Genomic DNA, 24,954 nt, shown 5'->3' with positions numbered 1-24,954 from the left:
TTTCATATTTTACTGGTAGCTAAAATTATGTCAGCTGGCTTAAGTATGTAAATATCCGTTTCCTTGTTCGGAGTGTGTGAAGTCAGGTCCATCTGTGTTTACTGACTGCCCTTCTGTTCCGTGGCCTTTGCTTCTGTCAGCATGAGGTCACTTCCTCCTTATAGTTCCACAAATTTGTCACTTTTTAAGATTATGATGGCCTTTAGAGTAAACATGAAATCAAAATTGACCCCGTTTACTTTCTTAAAGGGATAGTTCACCCAAAAATGAAAAATATAAGATCATTTACTTACTCTCATATCTTTCCAAACCTGTATGTATTTATTTCTTCTGTGGAATAAAAAGCAAGATATATATATTTTTGAATTTTGGGGTCCAAACTAAATTGGACCTCAACTGATTTCATTGTATGGACAAATGAGTTTAGAACAATGTGAGGATGAGTAAATAAAATACTTTTATATTTTTGGGTGACTATACCTTTAAGAACAAAATAAATTTTGATTTCTGATGATTTCTTTTCTGTATGAATATCCTGTTATTCTCAGAATATGTGTCAATTTGCGTAAGTTAAACTGGTTGCTGACATTTGTCTTATAGTGATTAATAAGAAACATGGAATAATAATCAGTAGCTCTGTTAACAAACAGGGGGATCTAAAGGTCAGGATCTGTCAGTAAATTATGCACACACAAAAAAAACACACACACACACAAACACACACACACACACACACACACACAGACACAGACACGCGCGCGCGCGCAGAAGACCTGATACTTTCATGCAGGATTTAAAAACGTAGAAGACTGAAGTCCCAAAGTGGTCTTGCGACATTCAGAAAGACCTCAAAGCACTGAGCAACCTGTAAACGAGTAGAAAACATGGAGGCTAAAAGGACTAGCGAGTATCAGAAGCTAACATCTAGCAAATGCATTTTCTCAGGAATGTCTATTCTCCTGCCAGTCCTTAACAGCAAACGCCCCTCAACATACACACACACACACACACACTCTTATCGGCTCTGTTGACTCACACTCTTCATCTCCCTCCTCGCTCCATCCACTTCTAAAGTAGCTTTGAAGATATTTTGGAATCAATACTTCATGGAAGCCAGTGAACGACTATCAGGATAGAGAAGGGAACAGTGAACTAGATTTAAGGAGCCGTTTAGCAAAGAGGGCCAGGCTGACCCTTTCAGAAAGCCAAAGTTATGCTCTCAGGCAGAGGCAGAGACCGAAGCAGAGCTGGAACAGATGAGATTCCAAAAAGATGCAAATGCTAGTTTGAACCCAATGACAAACTGCCTTGATTCTGCTTATCAATGTGTCATTTCTATTACTAACAAACCAGCTAAATTGCTCTAAATATCATATTTAAGACATTCAAAGAGAAGTTTTTAAAAGACTTTTTTTATCTTGCCATTCAAACTAACTATGCTAGCAAACTAACCATGCTATGCTATGCTAACCTTCATGAAATTTTCATTATAAATCCATGCAATTGCTGACATTATAAATCTTATGTCAGCAATTTCCCTCAAAATATCAGAACTCTGCCATAAAAAAACACCCAGTTTAAACCAGATTGGACCAGTTTCTATTCCAACATTTCCAAGATAGTGTTAACTGTCTTTAAATGTAACATGAAATATATAATGAAATACACATACAAATACACACACCGGTCACTTTTATTAGGTACACCAGTTCAACTGCTTTTTAAAGGGTAACTAAACCCTAAAACAACTTTTTTTTAATTAATGATCTGTAAGACTGGGGCAATTTATTAATGCTGTTCATTGATTCGAGTACATTTTTTGACATTTGGATATAAAGTGTTTCAATTCTACAATATATGTTGTAAAAACGTCTGAGTGCTGCCCTCTTCAGATTGAACGGTGGCTACTGCAGTTGAATTTTGTGGTACTGCGTGATGTAAGCAGGCACCAGCTCACCATGCCCTTGCCTACAGAGAGACGCGGGTCTCAGGTGCTAAGGTTGGAAATCCTCGCACCATTCTCTCACAGCTCTCTGCCTTGCCCTGCTTGCCTGAGCAACAGTTCTGTGGGCAAAAAACCTTGTTGATGCCAGAGGTCAGAGGAGAATGGCCAGACTAGTTCGAACAGATAGAAAGGCAAAAGTAAGTCAAATAACCATTTGTTACAAACAAGGTCTGCAGAAGAACATCTCTGATCACACAGCACATCGAACCTTGAAGCGGACAGGCTACAGCAGCAGAAGAAGACTACACTGAGTGCCTTTCAATTCACACAGGCTCACCAAAATCCGACAACAGAAGATTGGAAAAGCGTTGATTGGTCTGATGGGTCTCGATTTCTGCTGTGACATTCAGATGGTAAGGTCAGAATTTGGTGTAAAAAACATCCATCCTGCCTTATATCAACGGGTCAGGCTTCTGCTGGTTGTGTAATGCTGTGGAGGATATTTTCTTGGCCCTTCAGTACCAGTTGAGCATCGTTAAAACATCACAGCCTACCTGAGTAGTGTTGGTGACCATGTCCATCCCTTTATGACCACAGTCTACACATCTTCTGATGGCTATTTCCAGCAGAATAACGCACCATGTCACAAAGCTCAAATCATCTCAAACTGGTTTACTTGAACATAGAAATTAGTTCCCATTTTATTCATTACGAAGACAATGTGCACCAATGAATTGACAGTGAATGTTCTTACACACACACAGTCTTAAACCAATTAGGCTTTATAAACCCATATCAATCTTTCTTTTTGTTTAGGTAAAGATCACAAAAACTGATCGGCACACTTAGATTTTCGCTCTTTATGTTAATTTCTGGCTGCTTATTTAATGTGCACATTTTATGTTCAAGTTTTGATGCTAAAACTTGAGAAAAACAGAAAATTCCAAAATATTGCGTAAACTCAGTTTTCTGGTGTTGACCTTAATATGAGTGTTCCAGTAAAGTATCAATATGGCATCAGGGTTTAATTTACTTTAATTTATTTTCATTTTAATAAACAGGTCACAAAGGGCCCTATTTTAACGATCTGAAACGCAAGTATCAAGCGCGAAGCGCAAGTAACTTTGTGGACGGGTCTTGGGCGCTGTTGCTATTTTACCGGCGGGATAAATGACTCTTGCACCCGACGCAAGTTTAAAAGGGGTTGGTCTGAAATAGCTTCATTATTCATAGGTGCGGTTTGGGCGTAACGTGAAATAAACCAATCAGAGCGTCATCTAACATTCCCTTTAAGAGCAGGTGCGCATGTTGCATGGCGGATTGTTATTATTCTGGCGGATTAAACCAGGCGCGCGCCAGGAGATTTTTTTTTTCCTGGTTCTTGACGGACAAACTAATTTGTCAGATGTTCTTATATACATATGTGTCTTGCCACTATTGGGCAAACAGGTCTGAACCGTCATTACTACAATCAGTTTGAAACATTTGGGTAAATGTGTAAGCTAGATTTTGGCCTAAATTGTTTTACATCTTCATGGACACCACAATGATTTCCCTCATGTGTTAATATTTTTCCTTGTTATAATGTATGATTTGCAAAAATAAAAACGGTAACACTTTATTTCGATAGTCCACTTTAGACATTCAACTAACTATAAGTAACTTTGCAGCTACACGTCAATAACTGTCATTAGAGTATTAGTAGACTGTCTGCTTAATATCTGCTAACACTTTATTTTGTTGGTCCCCCAACAGATATTCTACTGACTATAAGTAACTTAGCAACTACAAGTCAACTTGTTCTCCTAACCCGAACCCTAACACCTAACCATAACAGTCTACTGACAGTCTACTACACTCTACTAATACTCTAATGAGAGTTAGTTGACATGTAGTTGAAAAGTCACTTATAGTTAGTAGAATGTCTAAAGTGACTATCGAAATAAAGTGTAACCATAAAAACTGCTGCATCTGTGTTGATGAGAGAATCAAAGTGTATGCGCGTTGTGCACCCGCTACATTATGGCCAAGAATGCGTTTAAAATAACATTATGAACAACGCGCAATGCGCCACTGACTTTAGACTAGGTTTTTTCTGGTCAGTGGCGGAATTGTTTTCTGAAACTGCAAAATAGCACTAGGGAATGTTTGCGCCGAAACACACCTCCTTTTTGCGCCGACCCGCCCAGGGAGCGCAAGTTCATTTCTTAGTTTACCGATGTGCGTCTGTGGAGGGAAAAGCCCGCTTTGTGCGGGTGCAAAATAGGAATGATACATGCGTCAGTGTACAAAGTCATTTGCGCCGGGTGCAAGATAGGGCCCAAAGTCTTGCAGCTATTTCTCTTATCAGCTCATTTGCCATAGGAAATCTAAAGGCTTGTCAGTCATCATAGAAGCTGCTCTTGAGAAGATCACACGCTCTCACGGCACTCGTGGAATCACATGCATGAGTGTGCGTGTGTAAGCACGTGTCTGATGAATGCTAATTAAACAGATTACAACAGTGGTACGAGTGACTCGCGGTGATAAAGGAGGTGACCTAGTATTAATGTTCTCCACCCATTCTGTTTAATCCAATTGAATGTCTTTCTGCACGCCTCTTTGTTCGGGCTCAACCTGCCACTCAAATGATCATTGTATTCCCGTTCACTTTTTCACTCAACAATGCCTTACGTAAATCTAGCATGGATGCAGCGGCTATTCAGCGTACCGACAAAGAGCTGTATTGTCTTTTTGTTTGTCTCTCAAAGTTTAGCATTTAAAGGCAAATAAACAGATAAACCGATCTTGAAAGTGAGATAAATACCAAATTCCAAGCAGCAAGACAGCAACTAAATGAACCTTCTTTTAGCTTCTCTTGGAAGGAAAACAACACACATTCTTTAAAGAGACAGCCCAATCAAAAATTAAGCCGAAAGGGGTCATTACACAACTCGGTATGCATAAATACATGGGTTAGATGTCTGTGAAAGAACATTTTGTTGTGTATTATCATGTTTTATACGTGTATACTATGAAAGCCTGTTTGTGTCTCTGAAAAAGTCAAATAAATTGAAAATATACACTGCAAGATACCGGGAAGAAAAGTGGAAATTGTGAGATATCAAGTTGGAAAAACAAAAAAATAAAAGTCTCATAATGTGATTTTAAGTCAAATTGTAAAAAATAATGACATTTGCAAGACAAAGTCTCAATTCTGAGAAATATGGTCACAATTTTTATTTTTTTGTAAAAGTACAATTTAGACAAATGACAAACAAAATCAGCAAGAGATCACAGAATATCACATTATTATGACCCAGATATCCATATAAAATCTCTCAATCTAACATATGTTCCTGCTGATTCCTACTTTTAGAATGTGTTATCATACCACACTGCATATTTGAGCAATCTCATCCTTTCACTCAATCCCTCCCTTTCTCTTTACCCATCTCATCCATTTATTCAGAAAAAACCTCATCGCATGGGGGTTCTTAAGCTCCACACCCGCACACAGGAAGTCCACTTCCATTGCCAACATACACAGTTGCAAAGCGCTTCTGCCTCTCTCCTCAGATCTAATGAGAGCTTTTTACAGCTGCCAATGGCCAAACATTTTTTTTTTGTGCCAACAGGAAACACAAACTCAAGCCGACCAGATGATAAGGTAGCCCCATCCAAACTAAGCCAGTAAGCTGCATTTCATTTCAAATTGCGATCTAGACCATCCTATGGCCAACCTGAGGTAAATCCGCCCAGTGATACACCATTTAACTCCAGCTCTCATTTCCTCCAGAGATCTATCTGAGATGAGCAGGCAATGTGGCTTAAGGACTCATATCTGCTCAGCTTTCAGTGTCTTCACTAGCCCCGCAAGCGCTTTGTGGTTGACCGTCCCGCTCGACGGCCGGCAGGAAGAGATAATGAAAATCAGAGATAAAGGCGATAAGGCTGAAATGGCGGCAGTCGTTTTTGAACGGAGAGCTCAATCCAGCCCAAACAAGCAGATTAGGAATGACATTTGTCTGCTTGGATTGATAACTACATCTATGCCAGTGAGGCTTACAGAAAGGGGCCCGGCAGATTATGTCAACATCCAAAGGCATATCGTGTCGATGGAGAAAAGGATCGACAGAGCATGTCTATCCTATAACCCATCCAAAACCAGAATAGAATGTGAAATTGAATTGAAGCGCTAGCATTTCGAGAAATTCAGGTGAGTACCTGCATTTCGCAGGTGTGCAGTGGAGCGCGACTCATATCTCAGAGATGCTAAAAATACACAGCCTATGCATTTACTCCACAGGCACGCCAGCTCAGATGATGTGACAGCAAACGGTTTTCATGTCACAACAACATATGTTGTAGCTAAACGACACAAGTCAACGTTCGTTTCATGCTGACCCCTAGTAGAAATACTGTAGCAGTACCAGAGACGCTATCAAAGGATAATGCATTGGCTATAAATTATATTCATGTACAGTAGATTTTTATTTTATTTTATTTTTTTACAAATGCTATGGTACATGTCCAAAGCACCAAGGTATCAGCATGAAATATGTCCAACACCGTTTCAGGGGAACTCAAGGTAATAATTTGTACGTGATTTGTACAATTGTAAGATTTGTACAATTGAGTTGTAAGATATTGTACAAATTGGCTTGTATGAAAAGTTGACTTGTACTATATATGTAGTACTATTTCCTAATTCCTTTTATCATGGTTTTGGGGTTTAAACTTAGATTTAGGTTAGATTGTTTTCACATTTCTTATGATTTTGACACTGCACACAAATTACTTATGAGGTGATATGTCCAATAAATGTACTACTTCATAGTACTATTTGGCACCTTTTTCTAATTGAAAGATTTTTCAGTTTCAAGTGTGTCAAAGTGGTAGTTGTGTGGCTGTCAATGGAGGGACAAAAATCTCAGATTTCATTAAAAATATCTTCATTTGTGTTCCAAAGATGAATGAAAGTCTTTGGAACGACATGAGGGTGAGTAAATGATGACAGAAATTTCCTTTAAGCACTTCTTTTTCACAAGGTATGTCAGAATATGTTGAAGCAAAGATAAAGTTTTCTCAGCTTTCACCATTGCAAATCCATACGTTTTTCCTTTACATACTTGTGAAGCACTATTCCAATTAAAATCACCCCTGTTGGAAAATATAAGCTGGTCCAAGAAGCATGTTCTAAAACTCAGCTTGACCAAACTACGCTGGTATGAATAGCTGGCAGCTGGTTTGTTGGTCCTATGATGACCAACCAGTTATAAACCAGATAGCAACACAACAGTTCCACAACACAGCTTTCAGCTTAAGATGGATATTCCAGCAGGGAATGGATCCCCAGCGTTCTCAGACTCAGCGTGAACTCTAGCGTGTGGGCGACCTTAGTCTAATGCTTTGCATCTATTGAAATATTTAAGGCTTAAAAAAAAACAGTATTGCTTGGAATTTAAAACTCAGAAAAAAAAGTATTTCTGATCTTGTGACAGCAGAACTGGGGTAAAATGAAAGGAGTATTTAACATCAATACACAGAGTCCAAAAATGACAACACAACCCCTCTAGCACACTACAGGGGAAAACAAAAAAAACCAACAACAACAGCAGCGGTACACTATCGAGCAACTCAACCGCCCCTTTAAAGCCCCACTGAGAGTTGCATGCAGTGATCGATGGAAAAACAACAAGAAGAAGAAATCTGGCAGGCCAATGTAGCCAGATGATCCTGTATTTCGGATGACCTCAGGATGGATAGCGGCCAGCCCATGTGCCACTGCTAACACAGGCATGAACAGATGAGGTGACTTTTCCAACTCTTCATCCCGGTCACAGAAAACAATTCGATCCCAGGGGCCCAGCCTGAGTTTTCTCAGCTTTCATGAGAGCAGGGGTGAGAAATGAACAAAATATTTTTTTCAACACATTAAGCTGACCCAAGCCTGTGAGTTCGGGATGAAATCACCGAATTTCCATTTTATTCCTACTATAATCTAGTTTTAGATGACACTACACCTTTTTGCCACATAGTGACAGCATTTTCTTTTTTATATCAGTCATATTTTTTGATGTCCACTTATAGTTAGTTCCAGGATGTGACCGCAATGTGACCGCAGAACACCATGATTGCATGCAACATTATTATAGTTATTATTAATCTACAGTAGATTTAGTTGACTAAAATGTAATGGGTTTGGTTAAATTGTAATGCATCAATTACACAATTCTCTAAAACTTCTATAATATTATATTATCACTTGGAAATGAAAGCAAAATTAGTTTTAACGAACAAGGGAACAGGATAACACACTAGCATAAGAATATCAACACAAGACAAAGGACTGAAATAACTGAGGGCTTTAATACAAAGGGATGGCAATCAACAGAACAACGAACAGGTGAGGACTAACCAGGAACCATAGTAACAAACAAGTGGCGGGGAAATGTGATAAAAAAAAAACTACCAAGATATACTAGGTCAACTGAAAAACTCAAGCAAAACAGAACATACATGTGACTATTATATTATATTATATTATATTATATTATATTATATTATATTATATTATATTATATTATATCATATTATATTATATTGTTTTATAACTATATACCAATTATTACTAGCATAACAATTTGTAAAACATGGCCACATGCTCAATGTAATTTTTTATTTGATTAGAGACCTACTACCAGTGCAGATTTTTCCCATTTGTTTGCATTTTATTCGAAATCCTAAAATTTTGTTTAGTTACGGATTCAGATTATTTCCTGATTCCTCAATGTGTAGGAGTCCCGTAAGGATCTTATTACATTTTGTTCAGCAGGAAATAATAACAAGCAGCAGAACTTTAAAAACATCCTCAGATGAAATATAAATGTGCCGAGATGATTGGAGATGAAGGAAAAGTGCAAGCGCACACACTTGACAAAAATTATAATTCCGTTCTCTGCACTCTGTATGTTTTCCCTGTTCCGTATTCCCAGGTAATAGGGTCAGAGAATCTCATTGCGGCTGGAGCTGCAGACTTCTATATTATCATTTGGCTGCCAGCACAGCCTCTGAGCACAAATGTAATGATATTTTGTTACCCACCATCTGCCACACGGGCCAAAACACTTCCTCTGCAATACAATACCCCTCTCGGAGCAAGGCTGCGAGGGCTACGCCATGTACCGTACGCGGCCACGTATGACAGGCTATACTCCCCACCACTCCCAACAGACAACACAGACAGCTGCCTTGATAAGGTCACATAATCTGACAAATAGCTAGCATTACGCTAGCTTAGCTAAACAAATATTCAATTAGTATTTGCGTTTTGGTTTATGCTAACAATGTTTCTGCACTTCCAGGCAAAAATTGTGCAATGTGCTCATGACTACATGAGAAGAGTGGAAGAGAAAGTGTGTAGACAGTGTGTGAAAGAATGCTTGTGGCAAGGACCAAGCCTGCGTGACCACTAAATGCCCAGAATCGGGAGAACTGTCGCTATTGGTTTCCGTTAATTTCCGCTAATAGGCCCCGCAGTCATCCGCTAGCCGGAACTTTGGCCGCGTATAATGTTAATTAGATTTTCTTTTTGGACCGTTCGCAGAGCACTTGTCAACATCCTTTCACATCCTCGAGAATTCTCATAGTGACACAGCCTAAAAGCCATTTTTTTGGCTGGGCACCAAAACACCGCTAGGCACCAAGCATCTGGCAGATAAAATAACAAACTAAAACTAAAGAAGAAACAAAAGGGACATTCAGTAAGAAATGTCCAACAGGAAAGACCTCGTTATTCAGTTGGCCTGGTCCAATCAGACAAATGTGAAAAATTCTCCTTGCTTTTTGCTAAAGGCTAGTTTTATTTAGCGATTAGTCATTCCCTGATCACATTCCAGTGCCTATCAATGATTAACAAAATGTTGACGCATAATGAATGGATTTGCCTTGGGGTCAGAGCTTTAAATAATTCAAACCATCAGGGTAAATACATAAACATTACTGATGCATTAATTCATAAAAAAATCCAGGAATAAATGTAAATCAAGTGGTCTCATCCTAAAAAGACAGCGGTGTTTTCTTTAACAAAAATTGATCTGCAGTCACTTACGAACAGTCCTCAAGGAAATGAGAGCTGGTACATTGATTCTGCCCTAGATCGCCTAAGACTCTGAATCAAACACATGTTTTGGTGTCCAGAGGCATTTGTTTTTGACAAAAACATATTTCAGCAACTTAAAATAATGTGTAGTCATAAGTTCACGCTGTGAGGTTCTCAGTCATTTAGATTTGAATTTTTTGTTAATATTTTGAGAATAAATTTCATTTATGCAATTTTTTGTATATTCCATTTCTGGTAAATTAAATGTATATTGGCATTATATTGGCTAGGGTTGTCTAAATAAGTTTAACAATTTCTGTAGCAAAATTTCAACCGCAGTCAAAACTTACATGCTGTTGAACAGTGATTTGCTTAAAAAATTGTTTAAAAGTTAATATATATATATATTATATAATTTCTTCCAATTAATTAGTCAATTTAAAAACAAAAGTTTATTAATTTCATGTAATATAAGCAACTGTCATGGAACAGAAGATTGCAGACACATCCAAGTTTCCAAGATCCAAGTTTATTGAGAGACACATGGGATGTAAACAGGTGAGTAACTGGAAGGCAGATCGATGTGGTGGTACTGACAGGGAAATGACTGTTCTTATCTGTTGCAGGTGGAGATGACAGGTGAGTGGAAGACCGGCTGGCTGGAAGACTAGATGATCACAGAAGACCGAAGACTTGACAGGATTGCAAAAGCTAGTATCCACAGGTTTGGCATCAGGTAAGCATTCAGGGATGAACAACAAGACCAGAGAACCCATGTGTGTTTGGTGCTGGCTTTTATGAAGGAACTGATAGCAGACAGATGTGGTGATTGTATAGTGTGCACTGTTTGTAGCCAGAGAGGATTATGGGAAACGTAGTGTGCTGAGGTGACTGGTCTAGTGCATGAGGATTGTGACAATAATATAAATAATATATCAACATGTTTTTATATGCAAGAGGAAAAATGTGCTGCTGCTGCCAGATCTCGATCACGAAAGTGACATTGTATTTGATACACAACTAAATAGACTAAATCAAGTGGAAAAAAGTGATAACTGAAACCATTTTCATAGGAGTTTGTTTCCTCCATAAGGAAATATATGGTTAACGAAAACTTATAAATGTTAAAGATTGAACTACTGTTAGTAAACCTATCAGAGGCTGTTAATCGAAGTCTATGCGTTTGTTAAAGTCATCAGTTTGCATTATTTCAACTTATTTTTTCTTATTATAGGCTACTTACATTTATTCTAATTATATTTTACTTATATTCTCATATTTCTCATATTGATTATTTTATGCTTATTTTTAACTCAATAAAAAAACCTACTTCGGGCATACATTTAAATTGACCCCTACCATGGTGTTTCTTATTTGTGGTCTCTGATTTAGATGCGTGTCCTCAGCCGATGCCTCGTACCGTTTAAAGGTGAAGTCGCTTCTGTGACATTAGTGCAACCTAGCGGAATTACAAAAATACAGTATATTTTGGGACTTCCGCGCGTTGCTTCTCACTCAAATCAAACATAACTGCTTTTACAGGTGCTTGTGAAGGCATCAACTGGTAAATGTAGGCTACTTTCAATTAAACGTCAAATATATTAATATATTATATAGAAAACTTTAGCTATGTTGCTATGAGTAAACAACTAAGCAGCTAACGCAAATGCGAAACCCAACTAACGTATTTGCGCCAGGTGCATTTTTGACCAAGCGCACCTAGCATACCCGGTTAAAAAAGGCACTGCTCTCCACTGATAGATGATGCTTTCTAGATATTGCATCAGACATTAAAAAACACGGCCATTAAAAACCCAGTTGACTACCATTAAAAAGTCCATGCAAATGACAGTAATTATTGTTTAAGACCTCGATGGAACCTTGAGTCACTGATGGTGATTTAAGACGCTTGTTCGACATGCCCTAAATGTTGGGGTGTGGGATATTTTAAAGCAAAATGTGTGTGCGTATATGTGTGTTGAGGTGGTTATCATCTTCTTTATTCTCCTCTCCTATCCTGACTGTCTCCTCATCTCCTCTCTGTCACGCCTGGCCACTCTCCATTCCATTTCCCCAATGGCTCATCCATCGCCACCTACGGTGAGTGGCGAGCGGAGCCCGGGGTGATTAACGCAAGAAAGATGGCAGGACTGGCAGCGTAAATCCAAAGAGGTTTCAGGAGGAACACCGCCGCTTGTCTCCGCATGAGGAATGGAGAACTGGCTGGGCTAAAACCCTTCCTGGAAGTGTCCTATCCCGTCCTACACGGGCGGAATACAGAGAAAGGAATTCATGAAAAAGTACGGAAAATCCACAGCGCTCCCAGGGGTATGAGAGTAGAAGTCCATCTGTCGGACATCTGGTCGGAGGAGCTCTTGTGAAAAGATATGTGCTCAATTGTATTGAATGTGTACTTGAAGTGTACTTCAAATCTTAAAAGTATAAATTTTCTTTAAAAAAAATTGTCCTTGCAGATAATATAATATTAATGAAATAGAAGGCCACTTAAGTGTATTTAAAGAGAGGCCACGATCATGAATACACTTTTAAAATGTGCACTTGCACAAATTAAGGTACATTTCAAGTGCATTTTAAATCACAAAAGATTATTATAACACTGAAGAACACAAAATTGAGTATTAAGTGTTGACTAACATTCAAAGCACATGCAAAGTTCTTGATTGCACTTTGAACAAAGTCTGTAGTGTTAATATATTTTAAAGTACTAAATTGCAACATCATCATACAAATGTGCAGTTTCAAATATATTTAAATACATTACATATTTATGACTACGTTTTAAAAGAAATAACATTAAAGTTTTAGTTTACCATAAATGCTTGTCGGTACATTCAACAAACCATATTTTGAAAGATAGAAGTAATTATGAAATTACATATAAAGGTGTACTTAAGTCCTTCAAGTGGCAAAAAGTTCAGCTACATTGCATTTAATATAAATTTAAACTATAATACATTTTCATGTAATTGCATTTAACATGAAATAAAAATGTCCAAACATATTACATATTACAAGTATACTCTTTTAAAGTATATATTATTTCTGTAATAAGTACTATTTTTTTTAAATCTGCTCAAATGTACTTTTCACAAGGGAGTGAAAGACCTTCAGCATACCTGTAGGTACATTTTAGAACTATACTGTATACTTCACCCCAAAAAATTCTTTCTTCACTTCATCTCCCCCATATTGTTCCCATATGACTTTTTTCTTCTGTAGAACAAAAAAGCAGAAATTCTAAAGACTGTTTTCCGTGGAATTACATTAAATTGAGGATTAAAGCTTTCATAAGTCTTCCAAAAAAAAAAAAAAAAAAACAGGCCAAGCATAGACTACTTTAATGATATTTTATGGTGCTTTTGCGTCCTTTTTGAAGCTTGAAAGCTTTGTTCCCTGTTCATTGTAACCACATGGAATAGAGCATGGAAAACAACATGTCTCCTTTTGTGTTCCACTAAAGAAAAGTCATTTGAGTTTGGAATGACACGAGAGAGTGTATGTGATACGATGTCCCTAACACACAAGCACCAATGTAGCCTCATTCGCTGAGACCCAGCACAGGAGGTTACAAGAGGTCAAAGACAGCCAATCCAATCAGTAGTCACAGCGCTAACCCATCAGCACTAGTCAAGGTAGAGTGAACCATCAAAGACACAACCCAGCCAGAAAAGGCAATCACAGTTGTCAAGCGGCAAAGAAATGAAAAAGTAGCCTATTTCTACTTTTGGTTTTGATTTCATGCTTGTACGTTGAACTGCCACTCGGCTGCTGTTTGAGCTTAATGTCAGGCACATTTACCGTTCTTTGCAATGCTAGTTGTTTTTAATAGGGAAAGAAAGAAAAGTGGAAAACAGTGGAGACATTGCCTCTCAGTAGGACGTCAGATAATGACAATTCTCCTTTCTCATCTGAATTTGCATGTTTGTCAAAGCTATCATTGTATGCTCATGGTCATTACACTGCCAATTAGCATATTTAAAATAAAGCAGTAAGCCTTTAAAATCCTCTCCAAAGCCATTAACCATCTCCATTTCTTTATGTTTTCAGTTAGCCTTTGGTTACCAATATAACAGATTAGCATAGTGCTAACTGATTACGAAAATATTTATTGTTTTGTAGACTACACACAACGTTTCTGGTGTTCATGGGAATGAATACTTAATGAATAAACTAAATCATCTGCAAAAATATTTTCATAAAATGTTATTGAATGATATTAAATTACCACTGATTTTACACAATGTTTACAATGTAAGTAGGTTTTTAGCCAAATCGATAATCTTACAATGGCGGAAAAAAGCCTACAGGCCAATTAAATGGCTTGATAAAGTATATTGTGTAGTCTAAAGCTAAACTGTAAACATATCAACTTTGAATGCTAGAATTTAACTAAGGAATTTTAAAATCAGCTGCTTTACAATGACTGCAAAAAAAAAAAGTTACATAAAAGTAAAAAAAGGTTGTTAAAGGATGATTGCTCTCTGTGCAATTTACATTTGCGACATTAGCACACTCACACACTCTTCTAGGCTGACCAATGACAGATGCGGGTCATGTTCAGGACACTGGGAATTTTTGCAAAAGAAATGACACACTTCACAGATTTGTGATGCACAAAAAGCAACATTAGCATTATAATGCTAGCATCATAGCAAAGATCATGCTCAGCAACTTCAGAGACCCATCGATTCGGAATCAGAGTAAGTACAGAAACCTAAAGGTCTGTGTGGCACACTAATGTCAGGTTATTCCAAGAGAGTTACAGGAAGAGAAAGGTCATAAGGGAACATTCGTATGTATAATGTACTCGTCTAATTCACTATATGCACACACTGAGTGACTGTTACGAGTGGAATAAATCAGAACGGACAGACACTAATCACAAGCCATTTTCCGAGCACACTCGATCCAGGTCTGACTGATGAAAGCACAGATATCTGGAGTGGCGGAAAGACAGTGGGAGTCTCGGCAATTTGAGAAGAGAGGAGGGAAAGAATAAAAAAAAGCATTGTACTTTAAACAGCTTCCCTAGAAGTAAGACAAATTGGGCAGCGTGGTGCAGTCCGTAGGCTGCATCTTACCCGCTCCCTCTCTCTCTCTCTCTCTCTCTCTCTCTCTCTCTCTCTCTCTCTCTCGTGGAAGAGGATAGCGTCCTCCCAAGCATTAAAGTGGAAAAACCAACTACACTGCAAAAATTTAATGAGAAGACTCACAACTCCGGCCTAACACTGGCTCACTGACACAACGCTCCTTGGCATGTGGTTATTTTCCCCTTCTCGTCTTTTCTTTCCTCTTTTCACCACGGAGGCAGAGGAAATATCAAGGGGCTGTAACTGGCCTGGCCCTCTCAGTCGTGGTCTAATGCAACACTAATGCATTGTGTCTGTGAAAATGGGCATTGTGAATACGTGACTGTGCTCCCTAGAAACGCCAAGGCATTACCTCATTCATATGTCCACTGAGAAACCGCACGCGTCCACGCACAAACAAATTATTTGCTACCGCAATTTCCGAGGCTTGTGTGATATATAGAGGGTGTCTAATAGTTTGCCTCACTCCTTTTCTGCTGTTTTTGTTCCTCTTTTTCAAATGGGGAGAAATAGTGTGGGGAGTATTAGAAGTACCAAATGGAATGAACTGGCCTACAAAACCATTAGGCTACAATTCCCTGACTGACAAACACCCATCACATGGACAACATCACCCTAAAGGCTGTATCATTACACACCAGGCCTGAACTGCAGCCCACAACCTCCATATTAAGGTTATTTCTCTATTGCAAGCAGGCCTGTCCATGACAGCAAGCCCATCAAGGGCTCTGGGCAGATATTGGCCTTTTACACTGATCCAGACCGGATTACGCAGCCTAAATCTCAGCCATTACCTTTAAAGAACGAACCAAAAAACTGATATCAGATTACAAGGGGAGAGTTCTTCTTATGGGCCACTTGGTATGAGGTAAAGAATTGGATTTCACAAAAGTGAAGCTAAAGGGATAGTTCATCCAAAAAATGTAAATTCTGTCTTTTACTTCCCACCCCACATGGATATTGTGAACAATGTCTATACAATGAAAGTAAATGACAATGACTGTCATTGTATAGAAAGAAGAAGAAAAAGTTTATGTTATGTTCAACAGACAGCCATAGAAATTTGGAACAACATGAGGGTGGGTAATTGATGACAGCATTTTCATTTCAATGCTTTTAAAGCAACACCAATGAACTTTTTCTCTGCGGTCGCCCTACAGGTTGGAAGCGGAATTGTCCATTACCGCTGTCGTAAATAATTTAGCCTACCGCAGCCTACTGTCGCACGCGCATGCTCGCTGTTTATCCAGCACCGGCTTTTGGAATCAACAATGGCCACAGACAAGGTAGAGTATGATGCATGATTTTATGAAAGACATCACAAACAAAGAAAAACTATGTATGCCGTAAAGCAGTCGAATTTTGTAGTTCTTTTTGTGCTCCGGTTACTACCCGAAACCCAAAGTTACATAGTGCCAGTAAAAGCGATACAGATCACGTCAGGCTATGGCAGACGTGTCATTTAACCTATTGTAAGTGGTAACCTATTGTACCATCACAAGGGTCTTGGAAATATATTATTAAGGTTGAAAAACTACATAGTGTTACTTTAACAAAGAAGTGTCATTTGCGAACATTTTATTGGGCAACACATTTTGATGGTCCACTTTAGACATTCTACTAATTATATTTTGCAACTACATATCAACCAACTTTCATTAGACTATTAATAGAATGTCTGTAATGCCCCCCCACAGACATTCTACTGACTATAAGTAACTTTGCAAAAAAAGTCAACTTATTTTAGTGACCCAAACCCTAACCTAACAGTCTTTTAACACAGGCTAATACTCTAATGAGGGTAAGTTGACATGTAGTTGAAAAGTTATAGTTTTAAAGTGGACCATCAAAATAAAGTGTACCTTTTTATTATCTTGACATATTTGATTTCCAGTTATATTGAAAAGAAAAAAAAAGGCTTCATAGCTTCCTTCAAGAGTGGTTGAAAGGAAAAAAAATATTTAAGGAGTATTGTGTGGCCCGGTGATACGGTGATAAATGAAGTCTATCACTTAGCACTAGCGCTTAGCACACCACAAAAGCCTTGATCAATCAGCTTGACAAACTGCAGAATTAATGCTGCATATAATCAACAGTAAAAGGCTGAGTCCGCATTGCGTAACCTATAGCATTTTAAACTAGAAACATAAATAACAGAACTCACGCAAAATACTCCACCTAGTGGCCAATGCATGAAAGTCTGTGTGAAAACGAATGTTAAGGTGTTGCATCTCGGTTGCACTATAACATCTGTCTGGCTGTTAATATTGGAACGCCCGCTGCGGCTCATCAAATTGTAATTAATTTCTCTCTCATTAATCCATCCATCACTTCCTCAATACAAAGAAACATAAACATGCTCCATTGTTTGGTTTCAGACAGATTAATTTAACATCATCTTTGACGTTTTAGATCCTTGTTGGTCTTTACACATGATCACGTGTTTCACCCTGGTTGAGAGGAAGAACTGGCATTTAAATTGGAGAGGGCCAGCAGCCGTTATACGTTATTAATGGAGAGACTTTTACGTTTGTTGCTCCATACTCTGTTAATTATGACCTTAGAGAGGGGGACGGGGGTAAGGAGGAGAACAAGGCGCTGGAGGGGGCCGGGTTATGTGGAAGGAGAATTAGCGCTTAATTCTCCCAGTGGCTCAAAGGTTTCTTTCGTCTCCTGGCAAACTCTTTCAACCCCTTTTACTGTGCCAAATGAAAATCTTTTTCAGAACCTCCAGTCTGGGAGAGAGTCAGAACTAGAGAAAGAGAGAGAAATAAAAGAGTGGCAAAAGCAAACATGAAGAAAATCTGAGAGAAAGTGAAGCCAAAGTACACGAATTTGGTCTCCTGCCTACAACTACTACAACTTTAAATGAGGCGAATCATTATTACTATACCAAATTTGTATCTGGCTAACGTTAAAATAATTGGTGCACAACAAGAGCAGAGAGTTGGTGCTGTGTATGGCGATGATGTCACAAACAATCGGTGCTGCAGATTTCGGGCTTTCCAAAGACCATTTAGCAAAGCTGCAAACAACAGAAAAAACAAACAAACAAACAAACAAAGAACAAAACCAATGCAATCAACATGTCTGTACAAAGCCAAGATTTATCTAATGGTACAGGAGCCCAGCAACAACAACAACAAAAAAGTATCACAAATTAACATTTTAGCCAAATTTATCACCTTCATTTTCTTTGTTCAACTCTATTCTCTAAGTATTTAAAATACTTGCATGATTTTAGAATGTTTACAAAAAAAAAAGAAAAAAAAAAGGCAGCAAAACTTAAGTGCAGTTTGACATGGTGTAACTGGTCCAGCTCAACCCACTCCGAACGGGATTCGAAGCAGGGTCTCCGGCGTGGGAGGCGGGCACGCTAACAAGAACACTAAAGACCACAGCAAAGTAATAAACTAATAGAGTTCCCAGACAGAGGTTCTGATACGTATTTTAAACATAGGTAAAAATCTCACTCAGAAAGATCAGAATGTTGTATGCAGCGTGCATGTGCACAAGTATAACACTTTTTTTTGTCTCCATAACAATGACATTATCTGATAAAATAGCATTATATGACTTAAATTCTTTCCATGCTGGGTTCATTATCTTCAGTTTTCTGTCTGTAAGACAGGATCTACCAGCATGCTTCATGAATGTCCACTTAATTTAGTGGTTGGCACACACTGTGAGCTGTGGTTGCCAGTGGAGATGAGGAGAAAATGTACCAGCATGAGCAAACACACACACACACACACACACACACACACACACACACACACACACACACACACACACACACACACACACACACACACACACACACACACACACACACACACACACACACACACACACACACACACACACACACACACACACACACACACACGTCTGCCTTCACCAAGACTATTGAGGAAAAATGGAGATGAGTCCTTCACTGAAGAGCATCAATACTCCTTGAGAACCATTCATGAAATCTAACACGACAAAAAGGAGGGAGAGAAAAAAAAACAGTGTGAGTTAATGTAAAAAAAGCTTTTTAGAATAACAGTGTCTGTTAAGCGTAAGTATAAAGGAGAATCAATTAAACTGGCTTTAACACTTAAACTAAACACTTCATAAAAGTAATACAAAAAAAATCCACACATACATTAAATGCAAAAAGTCAGGAATAAACACTTACTGTACGAACCATACCATCCACAACCAAAAAGTAATTTAAATTTCAATAAATTGTAATTTATTCCAGTGATGCTAAGCTCAATTTTCAGCAGCCATCTTCACCAGTCTTCAGTGTCACATGATCCTTCAGAAATCATTCTAATATGCTGATTTAAGACATTTCTTATTATTATCCTCAATGTTGAAACCAGTTGTGCTGTTTAATATGTTTTTATATATTTTATTCTGTGATACTAGAAATGTCAAAATGTAAAAAGAATAGCATTAGTGTGAAACAGAAATCTTTTGAAACATAATAAATGACTTCACTGTAACTTTTAATCAATTGAATGCATCCTTGCTAAATAAAGGTATTCATTTGAACATAAATAAATAGATACATAAACAAACCGTTTTTTATGCAAAAACACATAATTTAATTAATTAAAAGAAAAACTATCAATTTAAATAAACATTACTATTAAAAGAATTGATCAATTTCAATGTTTTAAATTGCAAGTGAATTGGAAATATGTTTGGTGTGAGGCTTATATTTGAACGAAACTTAAACACAGAGAAAGTCGAGAAAGCGTCCGAGTTACGAGTTCTTATTCCCTTCCATGTTGCTGGTTCCAAACACAAGCTGCCTTTGGTACAGATGCAGTGCACATTCAGCACACACGCTAACAAACTCGGGGATCCACGACCCTACGGCAGCCTTACATCCCCCCACACGTTTAACCGTCCGCACGGCCCTATCTTTTAATCAATCTATTAGGGAGCCGGGTGACGATGACAGGCTTTGTGACTGATAAAGTGACCTGGCGAACATTACAGCAGCTCTGGTCATCCAGCCGGACAGATAACGGCCCGAGCGGAGAGAGATGATGATGATGATGATAATGTTGTTACAGGGGCCGCTAGAGCATCCAGTCCGGCCCAAATGTCAGCTCCAGCTATCTCACTCCTGAGACTCTACCCCCATCTTAAGTGCCCGTCATTTCCAAACGGACATTTAGCAAATTATCCTTTTCTATTAGACGGAGAAATGGCTCCTCGCTCACATAAAAGGAAATCAGAAAGGCAGGAAGTCTGATACCTCTTAAGAGATTTGAATTATCATTGTGCTCTCCAGTGCGTGGCATGCTATTCGTCATGCGACAGAAATAACCGTCTAGAAATCCTCTCCTCACTTTCGCCGGCGGTTACTACATCTTTTGGGTGAATCCTTCGAACCATTTCCCGCTGTAGATAGGAGGTCGGAAAAGAATAGCCAAAACACAAAACAAAGATCAATTCTTATGCTTCCCTTTGATTTATACGGCGTAGACTCAGGACTGGAAAGTCAAACGATTTTTGCTTGCTAGTTTCACTAGTTGAGCTTTAAAGCTTTAAATTATTAGGTGGAAACCGCGCTAGAATTTTCTCTTCCGTGATAGTCTTCCACTGGCTCCAAAGGCTAGATCAACGGTCTGTAAAGAGATGAGCGTTGCCTGGGGCCAACAGACGCCCCGTCGAGAAATCCTCTCGCTTCCGCTCTGCTCCGTCAGCAAACTGGCCATTACTGGAGACTCAAGTGTGCAGACACTTGTTTCCCACTGGCATGACAGAAATAAATAAAGTCGCAGCGTTCCCCTTTTTCTAGCTTGTCTTTCCGCAGCACTGGTTCTGCTAAAAACAGGTCTATCAGACACAGACATGAACAAATGTCACTGAGGTTAAAAAGCCCCATGTCTAGAAAAAGCAGAGAGGGCAGGGAAGAATGACGGCAGACAAACGGAACACATTAAAGTGGTCTTTTCTTCAACGGTAACTTCATTTCTACCCCCCTTCCGACTCGAGAATTGGAAGTGTGCACCTTTCTCTCGATGAAATCAACTCTGATAGGCGGAGGCAGTAAGATGGACAGAAACACATACTGCGACAGTCACAAGAGAGAGAGGCGCAAACAGAAAAACAGACGGAAAAGATTGCCAATAATGTCCACAACCTTGAGTCAGGCATTTGCCCTTTGGTGACAATGTGTTATTCATGGAGCGTTCATCACGGGCCTGATGAAATCTCTCGGCTGTTTGAGATGCAGAAACTTAGACACTTTATTTCACTGTCAGCGCTCAAGTGCTCACCCTTATGTCCACTGAGACCCTGAGCACCCGGATCTTGTAGTTTTGGATCACATAGAATGTGGGATGAAAACTAGTGGCGAAAGAAAAGAGTAAAAAAACTGATACCGTAGTGCAGTGTCCAGAGAAACCGTAAAAGCTTGGGTAGAACGCAGCGTTAATATTAGTTTTTTCCTGCGACAGTGATTGACTACGGTACCAACAAAGTAACATTTTATTATGTATGCAAAGCGATGGCCATTTGATAACACAAAACCATCAAGCTACCCAGAAGTAGGTCAGCTAATGTGGAAATTTACGTTTTGAGATGTATTAGCAAAGATGAGAGATAAACACAATGTGTTCTGTCTTTTAATGAGATTTCTGAACACATGGTTTGCATGCACGCATACACTTTTTAAAAAAATGCAATTCACAGCGCAGATGCAAACTGCAAACCATGTTATCTTTCATTCGTATGGAACTGTTAAGCTCTAAAGATTTCTTGTTTATGAATATGGTTTTCTCGTCACTTGTTTCACATGTGTTTGGATGTGTAGATTTAGTTAAAAGAGCACAAACAGTCCTTGCACTTGGTCTGCTTCCATAAGGTTTCATTCGAAGACCTGATAATGTCATACTCTCTAGAATTATACATTTGACTTGACGCCTCCAGCGTTACATAAAAACTCATGCAAATATGCAAAGCTGATCAGTCTCCTCCTGGTTAAAGATGACTGGTGAATCTCAGACTCTGTTCTTTCTCTGGCTGCTGCCTATCATCACAGCAATCCTGAAGAGCCCGAGAGATCCTCACCTATTACTCACACACACTCAACGACCCAGGTCATCTTAAACAAGATCAAATATATATTTATATACATTTAAACCCGGACGAGCCCCCAGAAATCATATTCTTATGACGTTTTCCAAGACGCACTTTTAGTTACTGTGGGAATTCACATTTAATGCTTCATCCCTTCTTGCCTGATCATTCAGATCATCACATTTGAAGTATCAATAAATGGTAACAATAAATAAATAATAACCTTTTTTTTCTTACCTGATCCCAAAATTATGCTGCTTAGCATTACTGAGCGGCAAGAGAACAACCAATAATGATTCACATTTTGACACAATAATAGTTTAAAAATCATTAGCTTGCAAACCATAGAAACAATGTACATTATGAAAAGGAATAACAAAATATTCAAAAATGTATTATTTTTGTTGGCTATTTATTAAATATTCATATATAGCCTAATAATGAAAGTATGAAACATGCGTCATGATCTAATGTAAGAAATGTGTTTGCATTTTTGTTTTGGACAATGTTTAACTTAAGTTTAAAATGCTATGCCTTGCTCAATTGGAAAAGTTAGGATTAATTATGCAAACAATAAATTAAAAAGTAAGCATTTTGTTTGAAAACAATGTAGTTTTTTGCTGAACACTTTGCACTGGTTGTTATTCTTAATACCCATTAAATTACGATCCGATTTTAAATAACCGATAACTGATAAAGTATAAAAGTGTGAATATCTATAATAAAAAATCGTCAATCCAATAATCGTTTTATTTATAATATTATATGCACATGAAAAAACTCTTCAATTCCTAGACTGTCTTTTTTCAAGAGAAAGTGCGTAAATCACGTTAAAAGTCGTCCAGGAATGTAATGCTGCTAAGTTATGCTTAAACTAAAGATGGCTCAAGTGTGCATTAAAATTCAAACTGATTAAATCAAATATGTTATAATACCTGCTGAAAGACATCGGCTAATGTCTTTTCCTTGAACGGATTTGAGTGTAATGTTTAGAGATAACGGGTCCGCGCGCTTATAAATAACAGAGGGTCATTTGTGGATATTGAAATAACAATAGACGTCATTATCTGCGTAACTATTCCGTGTTAGATCGTCCCAATTCCATGATTTAGGCTACAGCAGAAAAATCACAAATAGCCAACTAAAGCCTCGCGTTCGTAAGGTTTTAATTGTGCATATGTTTTTTTTTTCTCCATCCGTCAACCTTACGCAGGCAATGTAATGGTCTTACTCGTTTAATAATAAATGGAGCGATTTGAAAACAATTCTCATCAACCTCGAATCCAACTTACCGGGATGACAATGTGCCCACCGGAGCAGGAGCGAGGAGAAAAGCAGAGGCGGAATCCACCAGCAGCAGCAGCGCGGTCGCAGTAGCCTCCGCATGTCACACTGTATACATGGAGATCTGGAATAAGGCAACTGTTGACAGAGTTATCCTCCTGCTGAACGACAAAACTCCCACAAACAAGCGATGCGAACGCACTGGACACGGTTCAATGTATTTCGGCCGCCTCCTTTTAGTGAGTCCTTTTGTTTGGAGAGATTTTTCTTTTGAAGTTCGACCAAGCCAAAGGAAACAGTTTTTTCTTTTCTCTTCTCTTTCTATTTCAGATGGCTGAGCTTGTAGTCCAGGAGAGAAACATGTCAAGGGGACATGGATTGTGGATTAAGAGAGAGATGTTAGAGTAGCGGTAGTCCATGCATCACGCTGAAAACACAGAGAAAAGAGTTGGAGCGGCTCTGGAAGCTTTCCATTCCGCCATCCAGGAAGTAGCGCATGAGCTGAAGTCTGGCAGAGACTTTAAAACAGGCTTGGAAGAGAGCGAGCGAGAGAGAGAGAGAGAGAGAGAGAGAGAGAGAGAGAGAGAGAGAGATCCGCCGGATCCTAGCGCCGAGCCCGTAACGGACGCGCTGTCAGACTCTGTGTGATGGACGCACAAAGGCGCTCTCCTTCTCTCTCTCCTTTATCCCACATACACCCAAACACTCCAGATAACATCAGTAATAAATTGACTGATGTATCTGTATCTGGAATTATCAGCAGAATCTTCTACATGGAGAAGAGTGGATGGTTGTATGATTCAAAATGCATATATTTCACAACTGAAGTAATAGACGTGGGTACATATTTAAAAATTAGAATCACCTTAGAAAATTCCATGACGGGCGCGCGCACACACACACACACACACACACACACACTCGGTTTCGCTATCTTTGTGGGGACTCTACATAATTATTTTGTACAAACTGTAGATTCTATCCCCCCACACTAACCCTAGGCCTACCCATCACAGAAAACTTTCAGCATTCATACCTTTTCAACTAACCATCATTTGGTATGTTAATTACATGATCAATTTCCCGCAATGTAGGTAATCTCAGGGTTTAGTATCCTTGTGGGGATTCTCACAATGTAGCTTAAACAAACAAACACGCACGCACGCACGCACGCACGCACGCACGCACGCACACACACACACACACACACACACACACACACACACACACACACACACACACACACACACACACACACACACACACACACACACACACACACACACACACACACACACACACACTAGACTGTGCAGTGACTACTGACAGATCATTCATAAGTCCTGTCCTTACTCTTTTCAGAATTGTTTATTGAATAACTGAATTTTCTTTACAGACATAGAACAGCTGTATATTTCAATAGCATTTATGCAGTAAATATG

General features: G+C 38.7%; 1 protein-coding gene across 1 annotated transcript in view; it reads right to left on the bottom strand.

Annotated features, from left to right (window-relative positions):
• The window catches only part of ptprga (protein tyrosine phosphatase receptor type Ga), a 290,375-nt gene extending 266,367 nt beyond the window's left edge, over positions 1–24,008 (bottom strand). The window contains exon 1 of the mRNA XM_077202673.1: positions 23,521–24,008. Coding sequence (XP_077058788.1) covers positions 23,521–23,614 — 94 coding nt within the window. The 5' untranslated portion in view covers positions 23,615–24,008. The remainder of the gene's footprint in view (positions 1–23,520) is intronic.
• Between the last annotated feature and the right edge of the window lie 946 nt (positions 24,009–24,954).

Source organism: Siphateles boraxobius, unplaced genomic scaffold (genome assembly GCF_051911475.1).
Source record: "Siphateles boraxobius isolate OS27281-9 unplaced genomic scaffold, OSU_SipBor_1 5, whole genome shotgun sequence".
Lineage (NCBI taxonomy): Eukaryota > Metazoa > Chordata > Actinopteri > Cypriniformes > Leuciscidae > Siphateles > Siphateles boraxobius.
Note: the sequence above shows the minus strand (reverse complement) of the source record. Positions and strands in the feature narration are given on the sequence as shown.